Source organism: Triturus cristatus, chromosome 7 (genome assembly GCF_964204655.1).
Source record: "Triturus cristatus chromosome 7, aTriCri1.1, whole genome shotgun sequence".
In the NCBI taxonomy this organism is placed as follows: Eukaryota; Metazoa; Chordata; class Amphibia; order Caudata; family Salamandridae; genus Triturus; species Triturus cristatus.
In genome coordinates this window covers 36,279,119-36,301,105 of record NC_140590.1, presented here as the reverse complement: position 1 = coordinate 36,301,105, position 21,987 = coordinate 36,279,119, and the positions used below count along the sequence as shown (strand labels likewise).

At 45.5% G+C, this 21,987-nt stretch overlaps 1 protein-coding gene and 1 non-coding gene across 2 annotated transcripts in view; both read left to right on the top strand.

The window, feature by feature from the left end:
• Window positions 1-21,987, top strand: part of LOC146808747 (cell adhesion molecule CEACAM6-like) — a 261,452-nt gene that overhangs the window by 151,676 nt on the left and 87,789 nt on the right. Inside the window, exon 3 of the mRNA XM_085614229.1 lies at window positions 1,851-2,189. Coding sequence (XP_085470355.1) covers window positions 2,012-2,189 — 178 coding nt within the window. The 5' untranslated portion in view covers window positions 1,851-2,011. The remainder of the gene's footprint in view (window positions 1-1,850; window positions 2,190-21,987) is intronic.
• LOC146808748 (U6 spliceosomal RNA) lies at window positions 19,568-19,675 on the top strand. The gene has a single exon (XR_014967144.1). It is a non-coding gene; the product is annotated as a U6 spliceosomal RNA (small nuclear RNA).

Here is a 21,987-nt window from a genome sequence, read left to right as displayed (position 1 = left end):
TACAGGCATGAGCATATCTACGAGTTTCGGTATCCCAGATACCTTACTCACGATCAATTGTTTCTTTGGGTCCGCCCCCTTTAAGTTTACCTGTTGTTACATCATTTCCTGGCGGTGACCCAAATACCCTTTGCATTATGGAGGATGTAGTTTTTATTTTATAAATTTACCTTTGCTTCTTGTGGCATGGGAGTCACAATATTCATGGTTTAATAATACTTATGTACCCGAATGGGAAAATATACAATGTCTCTTTCAGGAGAGAAAGTTCATTTTCTTTCTCTTTAGTATTCCTTCATTTTAACCCCTCGAGTGGGGCATGTGCTCAACGTGAACCTTACAATAGTGCACAGTGTTCAACGTGAACCTCACATTAGTGCACAGTGCTCAACGTGAACCTCACAATAGTGTACCGTGCTCAGCGTGAACCTCACAATAGTGCACAAAGCAGTGTACATGTGATTTCTGACAATGAACTGAAACCTGAACCTGAAACTGTTGTACAAAATTGGCCAAAGGCACATCTTCTGCATATTCCTGAGATCGTCAAGGGAAATTTTATAGATGTCACAGCTTTGCAGATTTGTATATTAGTTTGGATTGTTTTGCAAAAAACTCTATATGTCATAAGCGTGATCTTAGAGGAGATGATGCCTGAGGGTGTAAATTGAAGATAGTGAGTACTGTGGAGAATGTTATGAAAAGAATGGGAAGGAGGTCCTTAATGCAAAAGATGATATCTCCACAGTGGAGTTTTGAAAATGCCTGAATGCGTGATTGAGATTGGAGGAAAGACCATTTTGGTTCTAGTAGATGCAGGGTCACCTTATAACATGATTGCCGATAAAATGTGACCAGAGAGTTTTGCAAATGAACAAATTGACCTTAATGCTCCAGATATAAATCCTGTAAGTTATGCGGATGCAAAGATTTGTGTCTGAGGTTATGTCATCATGAAAATTTCATATAAAGACAGAGTTACAACTTGGAAAGCATATGGTGCCAAGAGTGGTTACAATTTGTTCAGATGGCATCACCAAAGAACATGAGAATTACCCTGTATCTGAATGCTCATGAACAAGTGATGTTTGTAGAAGTCCAAAGTGATTGGGAGAGTTTTTATTAAGAGTTCACTGAGGTATTCATAGATAATTTAGGCTTATTGAACTTTGAGCATAGGCTTGTGTGAAACCATGTGCCCATAAATTGCGAAAAGTTCCAAATGTCATGCTTAAATAACATCCGGTAGAGTTGTATAGATTACTAAATCTAAAGCTTTATTAAAGAAATTGAGACCTCTGAGTCATCTGAGTAGTTGACGCCTGCAGTGTTAGCAACAAAGGTTGGTAGTAAGTCTACACGCATGTGTGTTAACCACTCAAATTTAAATAACTGCATTTAGGCAGATGTTTTTCTAAGAGTGGGAATGTATTATGGTCTAAGGTAGATGTTATCTCTTATCTCTGTCATAAGTATATTGGAATGTAGCGGATGTAATACGGAACACCCCGTGTATGCAAAAAGGCTTTGAGTTCCTGGAGGTTCTGTTCTCTGGCGGGTTAGCTCGAGCTAGGCAAGGTGCTGCTGGTGGTCCTTGATGATCACCTGATTACATCTTCATCTTTTTCTGCAACATTTTGTATGGTGTGTGCTCTTACCATAGTGCCTATGGAGAAGAAGCGTATTCTTTGAAAACTCTGAGTGAAAGTTAAGCTGTTCTCAGAATATTAGGTGCTCTAGGTTCTAACAATATTTACTAGAAATGAAAGGATTTCAATTCATAGAAAGTGTTCCAGAAAGAGGAAGGACATTTAATCAGACTTTCCTTTCTCATTTTGTGTAACCACCAGGGTATGTGTCCTGCATCAACATCACAGTAATTGAAAGCCCAGTGTATGTTGTCTTGGGCGAGTCCTGCTACCTGTGGGTGAATGCGACACTCACGCCTCAGGCTGAGATACAATGGATCTTTGGTTCAAGTAACGAGCTTGTGGTGTTACGAGTCCCTGATATGGAGCCAGCCTACACCCAGCCGTATGCCAAAAGGGCAGAGCTCTACACGAACAATGGCACCCTGCGGCTGGATGAGGTGCGCTTGGGCGACCAAGGCAAGTACACTTTGAACATCAAGGGCTTCAGCGGCAACCTTCCATTCACATCTTCTGCCACCATTGACCTTGTGGTGCTTGGTAAGTAACTTTGACTCTTATAGATGATCAGGTATGAAGAGAGATGGTTTGGGAGATCTGACTAAGCAAGGTCTAAAGTAAGTGAAAGGACAAACGTCTTCAGACTGTGGGGCAGCTCCCCCTGGCGGAGACGTGGCTTGATGTCAGGAAGAAACAGGCAGTGGGTAAAAGGAACACTTGGTATGCCTATGGGGAATACAGACAAACATTGTCCAGAAACAGTGTTGCCTCTTTACTGAAAGAAAAGTGTGACTATGAGTCCCTCTGTACTGAGCAATCAGTAACACCAAAGCTGAAATAGGTTTTAAGGGGGCTCTCTCCAAATAATACAAGGTCTCACCCCCAATAAGTGGTATAATGGGTCACACTTTCAAGACTTTCAGATTGGCAGGTCTGCCAATAGCATGTTGGGAATCAAGTGCTTGGCTGTTCTTTTCAGAGTGATAACTGAATGTAAGTGCAATGTTTAAACTTTTAAATATTTTGAGAGTTAACAAGTGGTGTCATTGTTTTGTAAAACACCTTCAGCCAGTCGTGGTATTTTAGATAATACCAATTGCATTTTCAGACTTGTAGTTTCCCATTTAACATTGTAAGGATGGGCTCTAAAATTCCAGCATACAAAGTGCCTTTGGCCACAAAGCCAGAACAGTGTGAGGTGTCACATATGGCACCGGGCTAGCTGCTAGTTCGGTGTCATAAGGTGAAAATACCGCATGAATGAACTTTAATTTTCTTAGAATGTCTCTGATACCCTCTGAAGTCCCTTGCACATTTTGGCTCCTGTGCATACAATATTTTATCAGTATCGCATATGGTATTTATTGGCATAAAAAGGTAAGATAGAACATTACATTTGGAAAATGTGTTTTCCTATGCCCCTCTTCCAGTCAATCCCATATGTGTGGCTGGCCTCCTATGTTTTGCACTGCTTTTTGATAAATTGAACAGCACTACTCCAAAATCAGTCTTGTGTTTATATGTTAGAAAATATATCTTTAAATCTCATTGTTTAAATCTTATCGAATAAATGTTGAAAAATGTTTCTCATGTGGGGGCGCTGATTAAACGATTTAACCCAAGGAGGGGCTCAACATGAAAGCTTGAACCAGCTCTGTGCACCGGTTCAATAGGGCAGTAGTGTCTGGAGACTGCACAATGACAGTGTAGAGGATTCCTTATCACACACACCGACTCAGAGACTATTAAAAAACCTGCCTGTCACATTCAGTATGAAATGTGTGCAGATTGATTCTCAATGGATGGCCATCACATGTCTAATGTGAAGGTTAGATATAAGTTCTGAGAGGCGGTGTAGGGAGCCTCGAACCTGCCTGCGCTTACTGCTCAACGCGACAAATGGATCCTGAGTCTCTATCAAACCCCAGGTTATAGCAGAGATTAAGAAAACAGGATTCCAAATAGAACAACAATGTCACACAAACACCCGGCAGAGCTATGACATTTGCTGACCATCAGCTGAGTATATGGCCAGGAAATTGGACATCTCTGGCAGGGCAGAGGCATCCACCCGTACCTACAGGACCTAGGCTTCATGAGATAGTCCATGGATTAGCATCACTTTGTCCTAATCGGAATAAAACATCACAGAGAGATCCTGGGCAGAGACAACAATGACGACCGCCACTACTGCCCCCACTTCCACTGCCACCACCACCACCATTACAGCCACCACTTCCACTGCCACCACCACCACCATTACCGCCACCACTTCCACTGCCACCACCACCACCATTACCGCCACCACTTCCACTGCCACCACCACCACCATTACAGCCACCACTTCCACTGTCACCACCACATTCCTTAAGGCAATCTCATGAGGCTACCAAATATTGACAAGAAACCTCCCCCTTCCTTCTCCTACACAACTTCTATCAAACAACAAGATCCTTGGTAGATAATGGAAAGCACTTGACCTCATCATTCCCCAATCACAGATGCCTGGAGTGCTTCCAAGCAATGCGTTACACATGTTCAAGAGTTCTAGCTTTAAAAACTGATTGCCTTCAAAATACAATCAAAACTGGTACAATAAAGCACCAGCTGGACAAAATGTATTTTTATTTGCAAAAGTTCATAAAACCACTTGAAAATGTTGCAACGTTTTGGCATCGGAGTACAATGCATTTGGAGGTATCTTGCAAGCTTTTATACAAGTGCATACATTGCATATTTTTTGTGTGACACTGGTAGAAGTTTAGGGATGGCTTGGCCCTGGTCTCCCATACCCATCAACAGATGCAATAAAAGACCATGCATGTGGCAGCCACACCAGCACATCTTGGTCTCAACATCCAGAGGGGAAAGCCAAGCTCTTGGAGGCTAACATGACCAGCACAGCTGCAGTCACTCCAGACCTTCATCAACACCGGTCTGAGGAAAATCTTCCAAATCCGCTGACCAGACACCATCAGCAACAACGACCTATGGCAGCAACTCCCTGCTCATGAAGAAATCATGAAAAGACGCTGGGGCTGGACCGGTCACACCCTCTGCAAGAGTGCACCAAACATTATCTGACAAGCCCTGACCCGCAACCCTCAAGGAAAAGGAGAAGAGGAAAGCAGAGAAACACCTGGTGCTGAGGCCTCGTGGCTGACTGCAAGGAGATGGGTTACACCTGGAGTCATATTGAAAGAAAAGCCCAGGACAGAGACGGCTGAAGCGTCCTAGTTGATGGCCTATACCCCAAGAGGAGTAGAAGGCATAAGGAGACAGGTTTAAGCAGAAAATGCTTCCATCGGTGAGACATGTTACACACAAGTAAGTGTCCTCCAGGCAAAAAGTAAGCAAAATTATAAAATGAGAATCTTTGCTAATCTGTGGGGCATAACAACATTTGGATGTTTCAGAAATGTAGCTAAGGTGATGAAAATCTCACAGGCCTGTTCAAAAGCAGCATGCCACCTGAGGAACTACATGAACCACACGCCATCAATTACTCCCTATGCCTGTGACATGGCAGAAACAAACATCGTCAAATCCAAACCCAGCAGAAAGAGCTGAGCTGCAGCTTCCATCTGCAATATGCAGGCAATCTGCTTCGAAGGAGTGAAACGCAGATTGGGCTGAACCGACCATCAGATGATCCGGGCACCAACAACACTTTGGAACTTTTCCTGGACAAAACACAAGTCATTGTTAGTCAGCACAAAAACGATAAAAAACAAAAAAACAAGGTTCATGAACAAGTGAAAAGTCGAAAATATAAATTCCCACAAATATGTGCACATTACATTTCACCATCAAGCCTCTTTTAAGGAACATAAAGCGTCTCTGAAAATAAAAGCAAATTCACTACCAAAGGCAGTGAAACAGCTCCATGCCAAACTGCTCAAACCGCTCTCTCAGTCCAAACCCAAGGATGTATGAAAGCAACTACCGATCAGTTTCTCCGGCCTCCTTCAAGCTGCTCTCTCCCAAAGATGTTGAAAAAGTGTGCGACTAGTGAGACTGCACTTGTCTGCAGCGACCCTTCAGGGGGGCACTCTCCCACACCAGTCATCTGAAGTACTCTCACACCAAAGTAACAGACATGTCCAGCTTTCGAAAAATCCCTGTCAGACCTTTCAGAGGCAAACTCATGGACATATCAGACTTTGTCTAGATAGCTATCTTGTTGAAATATATAGACTTCGGAGCAGATTTACAAGCCCCCTGCGCCACCAGTACGTCACTTTTTGTCACGTACTGGTGGCACATGTTACTGCTCCATATTTGCAAGGACAGGAAAAGTCACCCTGCATGGCTATTCCTACCCTTGTAAATATGGCCCCTTTACATGTTGCGTGAAAGGGGCGTTCCATGGGTGTTGTTGTGGGTGTTCCCACGCAACACCCATGGAACAAGACAAATTTCCAGATTTACGAAGAATCGTAAATCTGGAGATGCGTCTGAATGCTACGCCACCCTATGCGTAGCAAGGCGCAACGAGGAGAAATGTTTTCATTTCTCCTCGTTTTTTCCTCTTTCAATGCGTGCTGAATTCTATGGCACGGATTGAAAGAGGAAAATGCATGTAGTGATTGTTTTTGTGCAGGGAGGTGCTCCTTCCTGCAACAAGAACAATCTCCCCATGACGCAGGCATCCTTGCACCATCACCCTTGCAAGGGTGCATGCGCTGGCGCATGCCAGCTGTTTGTGCTCCAGCTCAGGGGACAGCACAGGAATGCAACATATTATTCTAAATATGTCGCATTCCTGTGCTTTGGAAGTGCCGCAGCGTGGCGCAGCCAAAGGACTTGCGGTGCCACACTGCGGCACTTCCTTGTAAATCTGCCCCTTCATTTGTAAAACCAGACAGAATTGTGCCCGGGAGGAGACAGAGGTCCCGCCATGATTTCCATTAGTAATGACCTCAAACTCACCAGCAGCCCTCAGAATCTGCCACCGTGTCTCGGTCCAGTCTGGCCCATTACAGGGGTCTGGCCCTCAGAGATTGGAATCAGGAACTCCTCTGCTTTTTGTGTCCCAGAAGCAGGCAAACAGGGGGTTAAACTCCTGCCCCTTGGAGGGCAGGTTCAGGAGTGGGGGTAAACGAGTCTTCCTCTTTTTCAGCAGAAGGTTCTTCTTTGGAGGTGTTTCTCTCAGGTGCCCCAGTGCTCTGAAGAGGTGGTGGTGAGGTGCCAGTCTGATTGTGTACACCCGCCAGCCGTGGTGCGGGAGCAGCTTTGTGAGTGGGGGGCTGGCCTTTGGTGGCACCACACACATCACACCAGTATCATGGGTGCCAGCAGTGCCAGTCTCCCCGAGCAGGTGAATGAAGGGGGCTGCTCAAGGCTTCCATGGGGATCCTAGGCCATGTTTCAAATATACTTTTATAGGGTATACAGTTCTCAAGGGAAGCCCACAATTCCGAGCAAAACATGAGCCTTTTCAGTGACCCTAAAGTGGTTGTGTGTGTCCTGGACGGTCACAAATATAAATTTGGCCTTCAACCCTCTTCAGTGACATCTTGAAACCACAGATAGAGTTCCAAACACCAGGAAAGGGCTCCGGCTTTGGCTCTACACACCTCTGGGTAACAGACTTCACTACTATAAGGAAAAGTCTGCTCCATGCTTCACCTTTGCTTGATTTAGAAATACTATCAACTAATTTCACAGTTTAGTTTGTGCTTGTGTTTGTGTAAGAGTGAAGTCCCAATAATGTTCTTAAAAATAATCCTGATGCCATTTCTGTGCTCCTGACTTCTTTGCACAGTAGGACAGGCTCGAAAAAAGACTGAAATGTTCTATTGGTGCCAAAAGATTTCATTGAAAGGGCTTCTGATGAAGCAGAATGGCACGAAATGAATGAGCTGTTGATTACGGACATACCATCGTTTGCTCTGCAACTCAGTGCACAAGTCCTCATGTCCAATGTGCTTTAAAGGCTTTCAGGTGGTTTTACCGAGCTCTTTCATCTATTTTCCCATTCTGACCTGAGAAAAGAAATCTGCTGGATCTCGTGAGGTCCTAGAGAGGGTGATTGCTGGCCAAGCAAGCCCTCTTTTTCGGTTTAGCATTCGAGACCTCTTGTATATACTTTAGTATATACTTATTATATAGGTATATGTGTATGTACTTTGTGGGCTCTGGAGATCAGCCCTAGGACTTGTCTGCTTGATGAAAAACGACCAGCAGAGGCCAGTAAAATACCAGAATTGCTTTCTACTGAGAGACTTTATTTTTTTATTTTTCTAGCAACTGGCTCTATTTACCTTTCTTGATCGAAAACGACCAATAGAGGTTAGTAAAATATCATAATCACTTTAGCATTCTCTAGATTCAGTGCCATCGAAATTGTCTTCCACGAGCACCCATAGACAATAATATTTTTTTCAAATCTTGTATTTTCAGTGATATGACCACTGGAGGCCCTGATTTTATATTACAAACAGATCTTTGGACTATACCATTTCCCGCTGAAAGACAATATTTCTCTCCATGTGTTCCCATACCTGGCATGTCACGCAGTTTGGTGCTTACTTTCCCTGCATGTTAAAGAACAGTTCGCCCTAAGTTAGCAGGGTATGCTCAGATGTGGGTCCCTTGCTCACTTTGCCACTGGATTCAAGCTAGCCTGGCTGATAAGGGATGTTAGTCTGAAACCGGTCCCAGGATGCCTGTTTCTGGTCCAGGGAAGACATGGCTTGGCAGTTTGGGCAGGACTGTTCCCATGAAGCACAGGATCACGACTGATTTGCATATAGCTGCGTCAGAACTGGGGTGGCGAAGTGGGCTAAAGAATGATGATGGATTCAACCCAAATCTGTGACTGAAAATGAGTGTCTGAAAAGCTTCAGTACTCTGTCCATCATCCCCTTGTGTTTGCTTTGTTCGCCTTAAGTTGGCAGGGTATGCCGAGGCGTGGGTCCCTTGCTCACTTTGCCACTGGATTCTAGCAAGCTTGTTGATGAGGGCTGTTAGCCCGAAACCGGTCCCAGGATGTTTGTTTCCGGTACAGAGCAGACATGGCTTGGCAGTTCGGTTTGGACTGTTCCCATGAGGCACAGGGTCAAGACTGATTTGGGTATAGCTGTGTTTGAACTGGGGTGGCGAAGTGAGCTAAAGAACGAAGATGGATTAAACCCAGATCTGTGACTGGGGTGAGTGTCTGAAAAGTTTCAGGGCTCCGTCTATCATCTCCTTGTGTTTTCTTTGTTCGCCCTAAGTTGGCAGTGTATTCCCAGATATGGATCCCTTGCTCACTTTGCCACTGGGTTCAAGCTAGCCTGGCTGATGAGGGCTGTTAGCCCAAAACCGGTCCTAGGATGCTTGTTTCATTACGGAGACCTGGGCCAAAACTGCCAGGCTTGCTTGAATCCAGTGGCAAAGTGAGCAAGGGACTCACGTCTGAGCATACCCTGCCAATTTATGGCGAACAAAGCAAAAACCAAAGGAAATGATGGACGGAGTGTTGAACATTGCAAGCACTCACCCCCAGTCAACTAATCTGGGTTTAATCCATCACCGTTCTTTAGCCCACTCTGCCACCCCAGTTCAGACATGGCCATATGCAAATCAGTCTGACCCTGTGCCTCATGGGAACAGTCCAGCCCGAACTGCCAAGCCATGCCTTCCCTGGACCGGAAACAAGATTCCTAGGACCAGTTTCTGTCATTTCAGCCGTCTTCAGCCAGGCTTGCTTGAATCCAGTGGCAAAGTGAGCAAGGGACTCACGTCTGAGCATACCCTGCCAACTTATGGCGAACAAAGCGGTACAAAAGGGGGTGGTGATGGACGGAGCATCAGAACCAATCAAACACTCACACCCAGTCAACAGATCTTGGCAGTTCGCGCTGGACTGTTCCCATGAGGCACAGGGTCAGACTGATTTGCATATGGCCATGTCTGAACTGGGGTGGCAGAGTGGGCTAAAGAATGGTGATGGATCAAACCCAGATCTGTTGACTGGGTGTGAGTGTTTGATTGGTTCTGATGCTCCGTCCATCACCACCCCCTTTTGTACCTATTTTATAAGGCGTCAAAGACCTAGCTATTCACTCTACAATGGGTATTAATTAGCTACTGCTAATTTTTCTCCCCTCCGAAGACTAACTGTTATCAGTGCCTTGAGGCCATTTAGCATTTGTTACGCTCTACAAGTCTTTTTCATTCATTCATTCATTAATTCACATCATTATAATGTTTATTGTTTGGTTTATTACAAACCATAACAACCTTTATAACAATACAAATTAATTAAAATGACATAGCAACTAAAAACAAAAACTTTTGGCTTCGTAGCAGGAGGACCTATGTGTAAAAATAGAGCCACCAGCCTAAGTAACATTAAAAACAGGCATGCAGCCATAAAAAATCCACAACACAAAAAGATGATGGACGGAATTTTGAACATTGTCAAACATTCACCCCCAGTCACAGATATGGGTTTAATTCATCTATATTTTGCTTGCCACGCCATTCCAGTTTGGACCCAGCCATATGCAAATCAGTCTTGACCCTGTCACCCTTGGGAACAGTCCAGCCCGAACTGCCAAGCCAGGTCCTCCCTGGACCGGAAAACAAGCATCCTGGGTTGGTAAACTTCCAGAACAAGGAGGCAAGAGCCACGAGTTCCGGAAGCCCGCAAGCCGAACAACGACTTGCCCCAACAACAACTTTGCCTTAACCACGCATGTGCGTGGTTAAGGCAAAGTCAGTCTAGTGTTCGGGATGGGCAGGGAGAGAGGAGTTTTGGAAAGGAGATATGGACAGGTAATTGGGGTTTCAGGGTAGTTTTTAGGGGTGTGGGGGTTCTGGGTAGTTGTCAGGAGTGGGGGGTTCTGGGTAGTTTTTAGGGGTTGGGGGATTGGGGTCGTTTTCAGGGGTGGGATTTGGGGTAGTTTTTAGGGGGTGGGGGTTTGAGGTAGTTTTTAAGGGGTGGGGGGGTTGTGAAAAATGTCAGAGGGGCGTGCAGGGTATTTTTTAAAGGGATTGTTGTTAGGGCTCAGGGAGGGAGATTGGGGTAATTTCTAGGGATCAAGGTAGGACGGGGATGTATTTAAGGGCTCCAGGGGGAGGGGGTGGTAAGCTTAGCCAGCAATAGCCATTTACCATGCATGCCTATACCATGACAAATCGTGGTAAAGGCATGCATGGTAAAGCAATTCGCAGTTAAGTCGCGGTTTTTATAGGGACCGCGTTTAAGGTAGGCAGGGTAGAGGAACTCGTTGTTCTGACATACAACCTCCTGGGACTGGTTTCGGGGCATCACCCCTCATCAGCCAGGCTAGCTTGAAACCGGTGGCATACTGAGCATGGGACCGACGTCTGGGCATACCCTTCCCACTTAGGGTGAAAATGAAACACAAAAAAATGATGGACAGAATGTTCTGATTTGCATATGGTTGGGTCTGAACTGGGGTGGCGAAGTGAGCTAAAGAACGATGATGGATTCAACCCAGATCTGTGACTAGGGGTGAGTGTCTGAAAAGTTTCAGTGCTCCGTCCATCATCTCCTTGTGTTTGCCATATGAAATTGACACCTGTAATAAAAAAAGAAAAAACAGCCGGGCGATATTAATACTTTGCAGGCGTTCAAAACAGCATCAGATTAAAAAGGTAGGTGAAAGTAGAGTATAGATTCACGGAAAAGTGCTAGTGTGGGAACAGGGTGACAGAAGCAAGTCTGTCAAAGTCAAAGTAGGTTGATCGGCTAGCGTAGCAGATCAACACCAGGGTAGGGGACAGCCATGGCGAGGTTAATGCTCCACAGGAAACTTAAACAAGCATCAAGTTAAAAGATGACAGAAAACAGAGGGTCTAAATTCGCAACAAAGTGCTGGTGCAAAGTCGGTTTAATAGCAGCACTTCATCAGATGAGAGATGCGATCTGGCAGTATTCAATAACAAAGGGGTCATAAATACATGTAATGAATTAACAATAGTCCACTTAGACGTGAACACAGTGGTGACCCTTCCTGCCGAGAAAGCTTCTCTATTTTTGGTATATAGCACAAACTCGACTCGAAGGTATCGGAGCGCTTTACATGCACACCAGTTACGTCACGCAAGGACACATTCATTTTTGGTAGGTCCAGGGAGATTAAGTGAATTGCCCAGAATCACACAATGTTGAGCCGATGCCAAGACTCGAATTTAGTTCCCGAGCTCCAAAGTCAGCAGCTCTTGCAGTGGCGCCACATCCATCCAGAGGAGCCAGCTAAGGGATTGCTAAAGGTCAGAGGCCAGGGCCATATGGGCAGACCCCTGAGCGGCCAAACTTACTAGCAGCTAAAGTATCACATTTGGCCAGTAGAATGTTTCGAGTAACGTTGTCTGGGTTGAAGGAGGCAATGAGGGCCTGCTAGCATGAACAGACTTCCTGGTATTTCACTCTCGCCCCAGTCTGGATCGGTGCTCCTCTAGAGGGGCTGGGAAAAGACAGACACTGTGTTCCAAAGACTCCTCACACAGGCCACATCCCCCGCACATTGCTCCTTCCGAGGACCGACGCCACTGGCATGGGGTTTTTTAAAAGGCCATTCCCCAAGCCTGAGAGCCATGAACCGTGCCTTATGGGGTGAGAGTAGGTGCACAATAGGCAGGATGAAGGAGGCGCTTGCTGATAAGAGTGGATGACTGTCCAGGCATGCTTATATTTAGCTAAGATAGCCCTGTCAGAGTGATATGACCAGAGGCGTCAGCATTGTTTAATGCCGTGCTTAAAGGCGATTGACTCGATTGGAGGCCCAGAGGACTCTCACATCCAGGGGGCTTAGACAGTCCTCAAAGAGCTGATGGTGGGATCACCTAGGGCCACCGGTGTTGATCGCGACTTATAGTAGCGCCTCTAAACAGCACCCCCTGGCTGCCGCGGAGTTTATGGCACACATTTAGGAAGGTGCCAGCTCGGTCTGCCCCCTGATCGAGACGAGCCAGGTCCAGCCTGATCTGGGCAGCGGAAGAGGATCTCGGCAGGTGAAGGACGAACTTATATATCCTGGTAACAGGTTTGTTGCGCAGATTGCAATCTTTACCCACTAACTTTTAACTACCGTAAGAGAGTGATGGGTTCTTTCTAGCCCTCATGACTTCCAGGAGCTAAAAGAGGCGTGGCCTCAACACCGAGTCTGAATATTTGGACAGAGTCACCTGAAGGGTCAAAGCTTTGCTTTAACCTCCTTCAGTTGCCGAGCATGAGAGCCTCTTGCATCAAGAGGTGATGTAAGGGAGGGGATGTGGCACAGCGACCAGAGCGACCGACTCAGGAGGTGGGGACCCAGGTTTGAGTCTCTGAGTCGGAGCAACAAACCGTGATTTTGGGCGAATCCCTTAATCTCCCTGTGCCCATGGACAGCGCCTGGACACCCTCACGGGCGATGAGTCATGATATATAAATCTACAAACAAACAATACAGGCCCTCAGATAATTATGGGAGTGTTCCTTCAAGATCTTGTTGCAGTTGTAGAACCAGGCGCCCGAGGAGATTTCCTTTGGAGTGTTGTGACTTTGTTTTTAGGTCTCGCGAGCCAAAGGCTCGAAGAGACATTTTATATGTGGGATTTTCAAAGTGCTACCCACACTCTTTTGGCTGGCCTAAACCTTGAGTGCACGATCATCACATGCACGTGCACAGCTGCTCCTCTGCTCATTGCATTCCCCCCTCCCTTCTATGCACGTGCACAGCTGCTCCTCTGCTCATTGCATTCCCCCCTCCCTTCTCACCCAGCCCTTTGATGCTCTGCTTGATTACTTTCACTTTAGCCTCTTTGACCCTTGCATTCCCCCCTCCCTTCTATGCACGTGCACAGCTGCTCCTCTGCTCATTGCATTCCCCCCTCCCTTCTCACCCAGCCCTTTGATGCTCTGCTTGATTACTTTCACTTTAGCCTCTTTGACCCTTGCATTCCCCCCTCCCTTCTATGCACGTGCACAGCTGCTCCTCTGCTCATTGCATTCCCCCCTCCCTTCTCACCCAGCCCTTTGATGCTCTGCTCCATTACTTTCACTTTCGCTGCTTTGATGTTTGATCGCAAACGCAATGTTTTTAATTACTTTAGTTTACTTCACTTGCAGGAAATGTTCTAATTTTGTGTTATGTAAAAGCGGGTAACAGGTCTGTCAGCACCAGGCCCTCTACCAGCCGAGTTCTTTGATATGCGTTAAACATACCGGCATTAATGTGTGGAATACTTCCGTGTTTACACAACTGCATTTCCCCCCCCCCCCCCCTATGTCCTCTAGCCATTCTCTCCTCCCTTTCCTGCTCGTTCTCCCTCTTGTATGTCCTTTGGTCCTTCTCTCCTCCCTTTCCTGCTGTTCTTCCTTCCCTGCTGTCCTACTGTCTAGCTTTCATACTCTCCTGTGTAGTGTCTTCTGTACAGTTTCCTGACGATTGCCTAGTCCCTTCTAGTCTCTATTCTTTTACCTTTCCCCTATGATCTGTCACCCCCTATGTTCGTCGCTTGCTGCTCTGTTCCTCTCCCGTCACTCCTTTCTCTTTCAGTTGCAGCAACACTCTAGTGCCCGAAGTTACATATTACATAGCATAGCCTAATCCTTACACATGGCACTTTTGCGCAGCGTTCTGATCCGTTCCCTCACGCCGAATGCCTCCCTGTTCCTCTCAAATCTCATTCTCTGAAAACTGCATCTTATTTCCTCTGTTTTCTCTCCTGACTCGTTCTCATTCACGTATGCACTCAAGAGGATACACAACTTGCCGTCAGCCAGCTTTGCCTTTGACATAATAAAACATAGCCTAGCGTTGCATACCATTGCATAGCATACCATAACTTAACAAAACATAACATAACATAACAAAACATAGCCTAGCCTAACATAACATAACAAATCATAACATAGCATAACAAAACATAATATAGTATAGCATAACAAAACAAAGCATAGCATAACAAAACACAACAAAACATAGCATAGCATCACAAAACATAGCATAGCATAACAAAACAAAGCATAGCATAGCAAAACACAACAAAGCATAGCATAACAAAACATAGTATAGCATAACAAAACACAACAAAAAATAGCATAGCAACAAAAAATATCAAAACAAAACATAGCATAGCATAACAAAGCATAACAAAACAAAACATAGCATAGCATAACAAAACATAGCATAGCATAACAAAAAATAGCATAACATAGCATAGCATAACAAAATAAAACATAGCATAGCATAAGAAAACACAAAACATAGCATAACAAAACATAGTATAGCATAACAAAACACAACAAAACATACCATAGCATAACAAAGCATACCATAGCAAAACATAGCATAGCATAACAAAACAAAACATAGCATAGCATAACAAAACACAACAAAACATAGCATAACAAAACAAAGCACAGCATTACAAAACACAACAAAACATAGCATAGCATAACAAACCATAGCATAACAAAACACAACAAAACAAAACATCATAGCATAACATAACATAACAAAACACAGCATAGCAAAACACAACAAAACATAGCATAGCATAACAAAACATAGCATAGCATAACAAAACAAAGCATAGCATAGCAAAACATAGCATAGCATAACAAAACGTAGCATAACATGACAAAACACAAAACATAGCATAGCATAACAAAACCAAATATAGCATAACAAAACATAGCATAGCATAACAAAACACAACAAACAATAGCATAGCAACAAAAAATATCAAAACAAAACATAGCATAGCATAACAAAGCATAGCATAGCATAACAAAACATAGCATAGCATAACAAAAAATAGCATAACATAGCATAGCATAACAAAATAAAACATAGCATAGCATAAGAAAACACAAAACATAGCATAACAAAACATAGTATAGCATAACAAAACACAAAACATACCATAGCATAACAAAGCATAGCATAGCAAAACAAAACATAGCATAACAAAACATAGCATACCAAAACACAACAAAACATAGCATAACAAAACAAAGCACAGCATAGCAAAACACAACAAAACAGCATAGCATAAGAAAACATAGCATAGCATAACAAAACACAACATAGCATAGTATAACAAAACATAGCATAGCATAACAAAACACAACAAAACATAGCATAGCATAACAAAGCATAGCATAACAAAACACAACAAAACAAAACATCATAGCATAACACAACAAAACACAGCATAGCAAAACAAAACATAGCATAGCATAACAAAACACAACAAAACATAGCATAGCATAACAAAACATAGCATAGCATAACAAAACAAAGCATAGCATAGCATAACAAAACGTAGCATAACATGACAAAACACAAAACATAGCATAGCATAACAAAACAAAACATAGCATAACAAAACAAAGCACAGCATTGCAAAACACAACAAAACAGCATAGCATAAGAAAACATAGCATAGCATAACAAAACACAACATAGCATAGCATAACAAAACATAGCATAGCATAACAAAACACAACAAAACAAAACATAGCATAACATAACAAAACACAGCATAGCTAAACACAACAAAACATAGCAGAGCATAACAAAACATAGCATAGCATAACAAAACACAACAAAACATAGCATAGCATAACAAAACATAGCATAGCATAACAAAACAAAGCATAGCATAGCAAAACATAGCATAGCATAACAAAACGTAGCATAACATGACAAAACACAAAACATAGCATAGCATAACAAAACAAAACATAGCATAACAAAACATAGTATAGCATACCAAAACACAACAAAACATAGCATAACAAAACAAAACATAGCATAGCATAACAAAACACAACGTAGCATAGCATAACAAAACATAGCATAACATAACAAAACACAACAAAACATAGCATAGCATAACTAAACAAAATATAGTATAGCATAACAAAACAAACATAGCATAAATAAACACAAGAACACATAGCATAACAAAACATATCATAGCATAACAAAACATATCATAGCATAACATAACAAAACATAGCATAGCAACACACAACAAAACATAGCATAGCATAACAAAACACAACAAAACAAAGCATAGCATAGAATAACAAAACATAGCATAGCATAACAAAACAAAACAGCATAGCAAAGCACAACAAAACATATCATAGCATAACAAAACAAAACATAGCATAGCATAACAAAACATAGCATAGCATAACAAAACAAAACACAGCATAGCAAAATATAGCATAACATACACAAAACATAGCATAGCATAACAAACCATAGCATTGCATAGCATAACATAACATAAGAAAACATAGCATTAAGTTTCATAAACTCATAGTAGCGGGCTAGCTAGCTTTAACGGCCAGTGAGTGTAAGCAACTCCGTCAACCCAGAAGCAGTCACTCGGTCACCTTTGCTCTTGTATTGCAGTGGCTTTGTTTATTAAACAGTGCCCATATTTATACTGTTAGCACTTTACTTGTGCAAATTTCAGGGCTCACAAAACTTTAATGAATCGAAATTCACAACTGAGGCTGTTAAGTTCGTGCTATATAGAACCCTAAGGATAAATAAAAAACATTGCCATTTACAATGTGAATAGCTCCAACAAACACAAGACCTTTTTCAAAGTACAAAACATTGTCATTTACAATACCAATAGCTCCAGCTCCAACAAATGCGAGACCTATTGCATTTCCAATGCTTGTTTTTTTTTGTTGACCTCCAAGCTGTTAACAGTGCAGCAGCGCAGCCGGTTCAGCACGTGCTGCAACCCTACTCTCGTATAGCTGAACAGGGCTGAGTCATGTGTGTGAAGCATGTTGCTGATATGTTCCCCGCCAATCTCTGGGGAGGGACCGTTGATGGAGTCAAGGGATTTAGACTGAACAGAGCAAAAATGTTTGAAAAGGAGCGGGGCTGACACGCCCTCCTGCCTTTCACCCCACATGGTGGGGATTTCTTTTAGCACGCAGGCTCTGTCACCTGGTTTAATGCGGATCCAGGTGTTGGAATGCAGCTGGAGACTCCAAAAGCGTAGGGGGTATGCCCCATGTCTTTAGTGTAGACCAGAGTGCCCCCCTTGGCATATGGTCAAAGGCTCCCTTAAGGTACAGCAGCAGTGCAGCAGGGTGTGTGAGGTGATTGCGTTATCCAATCAAATGTATATGGCTAACAAGCCGGACAGTCTGAATCCCGTTTGGATCTTTGGAATGAGTCCCGTCCTCTTCACCCGCTGCTTGAAGTCCTTCAGAGATAGACTGGTGAGAATTCTGCTTCGTGGTGCAATCCGTCTGTAGTTGCTGGGATGTGATCTAGAGCCCCCTTTGTGGATAGGTTGTATGATGGCCCCACACCACGACTCCGGTATTGCCAAGCCCTTCAAGCATTACCTCCTCGTTAGTCTTCCTCGCCACATGATTAACAAAGTGAGCTTCAGCTCCACACCAGAACCCTCCAAAGTGAAAAAAGTCAGCCTCCCATGCCTCCCATCCCTTCCCAATATGGCCGACCCAGCACACCCATGACCTCTATAAGAGGCGGGCCGGCCCAACCCATCAGCCTGTTTTTTTTGTTCTGCGCTGCAGATTCTCCAGAGCGTCTGATCAGGTAAGTTGGGCTGAGGTCCTGCTCCAGCGGGTCCCTGTGCCCTGGGGGGAAGGCCCTGCTCCAGCGGGCTCGCTCTCTGGTTCCCCTGCCTTCTAGCCCTCGCACTGTCCCTTTGGGGTTCGACGCTCTGCTCTAGCGGGCTTCTGGTGCTGGCGGGCTCTTGGGAGTTTTTTTGCCCTGCGCCCTCTCCATTCCTTGCTTTGTGCCCTGCTTTAGCGGGCTTTTGTTTTGGGTGATGTGCTGTGGGCTGTCACGTAGTCGCTCGCTGTGGCCTCAACCTGTGACTCTTACTCTCCTGGTTATCTGTGCGGCTGCCGGGGTTCCTCGCTTGTGGCCCTCCCTGCCTCTCATGCCTCGTGGGGCTTCCTGATACCCTGCGGCCGGCTTCGACGCATGTGTGTCGCCTTGGCCGGTCTGCCCATCGGGTTTTGTTTCCCCGGCATGCTCTACCCCGACCCGTCTCAGTTGGTTGCAGGGGAAGGGGGGGTTGTTGCCTGCTGTCAGCCCTGCGCTTGCCCTCTTTTTGACTTTCGCTGCATGCGATCGTGTAGGGTGCCTTCGTCATTGGGGAGGGGGGGGGGGGGAGTTGGCCTGACGCTAGGGGGATCCCCCTCAATCCCATGGCCTGGTCCTCTCCACATGTGGGCCTCCGTCTGTTCCTGCGGATGCGCCCCCGTGTCACGGTCTCCCCCATTGTGATTCCCTGTCCGTTGGGCGCGTGTTTGTTTGGCCGGGGCTGCTGTCCTGGGCTGGGCTTACCTTCGGGTGCCAGGGCTGGTACGTTCCTCGGCGCTTCGGGGTCAGCTCGGGGGTTTCGCGGGGGTCTGCGACTCCGTTGGTTGAGTCCGGGCTGCTGCCTTCTCCTCCTGGTTTCCAGCTGGAGTTCTCTGGTCCGCCTCCTCGGGGCGGGTCCTGCTCCCCCGACTTTAGTCTCTGTGCGCTCTGCTTCGGGCTGTTTTCTTCTGGTTAGGGGTCCGGCTGCCGGGCTGCCTCCCTTGCGGCTGCTGTGGGTGGGGGCCCCACGGTTGCGTTGTTCTTTGGGTCATTTTGGCCCGGTGTTGGACGGCGGGAACACTTCCTCTGATGAGTGTTCTGTGTTGGTTCCTCCTTTCCCTACAGGGTTTCCGGTCTGGGCGTTTCGCCTCTGCTTTCCGGTTCTCTGTTCTTTTCGATGTCGGATGCATGGGACGTCCTTGTCGCTGTGTGTTAGGAGTCGCTCTGGCCTCATGGTTGGGGTCTTGGTCTCTTGCCCTGCTGCTTGGGGTTCACTTTCCTGGTCTTTCGGTGTGACTGGGTGCCTTCGTCAATGTGTAGGCGCTGGTCTTGCCTTCAGTGAGGTTAGGAAATATTTTTCATGTTTGGGTGCTCGCTTCAGCGGCACATATCCTAAAATTTGGTACGATACAGTGAAGTTTTGCATGGCCCCTGCACATGGATGACACGCGACTTCGTGAGGCGTTCCATATTGCTGAGGTTTTCTGTGGCAGCGCCTGCTGGTTGGGGTCTTGTGACTCTTACTCTGTGGATGGGGTGTTCGATCCCTGGTCTTTCATTGTCTGTTTGCTGGAGACGCTGTGGCCTCATGGGTGTGGTCAGAGACTCTTGCTCTCTAGGTTACGGTTTCACTTGCCATTGATTCTGTTCCTTTAGATCACATTTTGATTTAGTCTTACCCCTCAGAGTTACGATATTCTCTCATTAAATCTGCTGTGTTGGGACTGGTATTCCCTTCGGGGCGGTTGGGGCCTATTTCGACGTCGGTTCCCGGTTTCCTGCTGGGTGTCCGTGCTCGTCGGGTCCCTGGGTTCTCTACTTGTCGGAGTGTTTGTCCCTTCCAGGGCGGTCTGTCTCGCCACCATGGCCCTGCGGCAGTTCCTCCCTGTAGCCCCTGCTCTCATCTTTTCTCGGGCGCAGGCTGGTTGGTTCCTGGTTGGTGTTTTAAAGGACAAGGGTACCCCTTATGCGAACCTGGGGTGATATAATGTGGAAGGGAACAATGGTTCGGGATGGCCTGAGAAGGTCCGGTGAAATGAAAAACCCTTTGGAGGGCGAATGATTTGGTATAGGTTCAAGGACTCATATGGGAGAGTAATACTTAATATAGAGAAACAGGGGACAGGAGAGGTCAATGTATGACACTTATTTATTGAACATAGATTGAATTCAAGTGCTCACATATTTAGTGACAAGAAAGCGTGACATGCAGGTGAGGGTGGACTCTTTAAAAAGGAACATCGCATTGGCAACAATAGAGAACCATTTTTCTAGGAAAATCAGTACAATACAGGTTCAAGTTGCATAGGGTCGACGACGTTTCGAACTCAGTTATTTGAGTTCATCTTCAGGACAAAATGTGAGCATATGAACTCTAAATGTGAAAAAATGCAGAAAAATAAATAAATAAACAAGTATAAAACATAAATTAGTCCCTGAACTGTAACAAGCATCACAAGCAATTAATGTGCGGTACACAGTGTTCTCCAAAGCGTGATGCAGATTCATTTAGATGAAAAATTGGTAACCTGGCAGAGTCAAGCATAGTGATGGAACTGAGCAGTCTAGTGCCCGGAAGGAATGCGCAATTACAAGAGTAGGATGCAAGAGACTCGGAGCTCACAGTGACGAGGTAATTTATAGCGCTAGGGGCGGAAGGTAGGGGCATCATTGCGCGCGCATGAACTTGAACACTTACTAAGCATATGAGAGGTTAAGTGACGGGGTAGTCGTCAGTAAAAACCGTGCTCGTCGCGGTAGTGAACGTCTCGATGTGAATCAACAGCCTAGGAAAACGGAGTGATTTTGGGTTAAAAACGGACAAGGCGCGTTGTGATTTAAGCGAGAGTGCCGGGTGGTGCCAGGATTGGGAGGACACTTACTGAAGTTACACACTAGGTCCAGCCTTCTCAATGAATGGAGGCGGGGTGTCAATGCTGAAAAGTGTTCAATCAGGTATCGGAAGAGGTCAGTTGCCTGAGGAAAAGGGATTGCCGTCAATAGGACGTAGTCCGGTGTGTGTACACGGGAATACGGGGCGGTGCCAAAATAAGGCGAAAGCACTTACTGAAGTGAAGAGTGTAATCCTGCCTTCTCAGCGAATGGAGGCGGGTTTCCGGTGCCGAGAAAATTAATCTGTAATGGAGGGGGGGGATTGGAGGTTACCTTCAGGCGGATATTGAGGCCGCGAAGGAAGGGAGGAAAGGGGTGTAAACTCAAGAGTACTTACTTAATACATGCGGCACTCGGTGCAGTCAATGGGGGTCATGGAGCGAGTCCTGGGTGCGTGCAGCTACGCGCGGCGACTGGCCGTGAAGTGGGAGGGGGAGGGTTTTTAAGGAACAGGGTTGCTACTGGTTACGTGAGGCGTCTGCAGCTGCGCGAATCGCATTGCGTGAAGGCCCAGCAAGGAGAGTAGGCTCAGAGGATGCCTGTATTCAACTAATAACTCTACACTACCCTCTTTAGGAAACCAACAGAGCGTAACACCCTCTTACAGTACGATAGCTGTCATCCCAGGGCTCTGAGAGATGGCCTACCCTACGGTCAATTCCTCCGTATTCGCAGAAATTGCAGGTTCAAAGAGGATTTCTTCCAAGAGGCTGAAATCCTATGTAAGAAACTCACCAACCGGGGCTACCCTAGACGTCTAGTAAAGTGCTCAATGAAACGAGCATGGTATTCACATCGTGAATTCCTGCTGCAACCCAAAGAAAAGACATCCCTCAACAAGATCACATGCGTCACTACCTTCTGCTCAGTTAGCAACAAACTTACCAAAATGATAA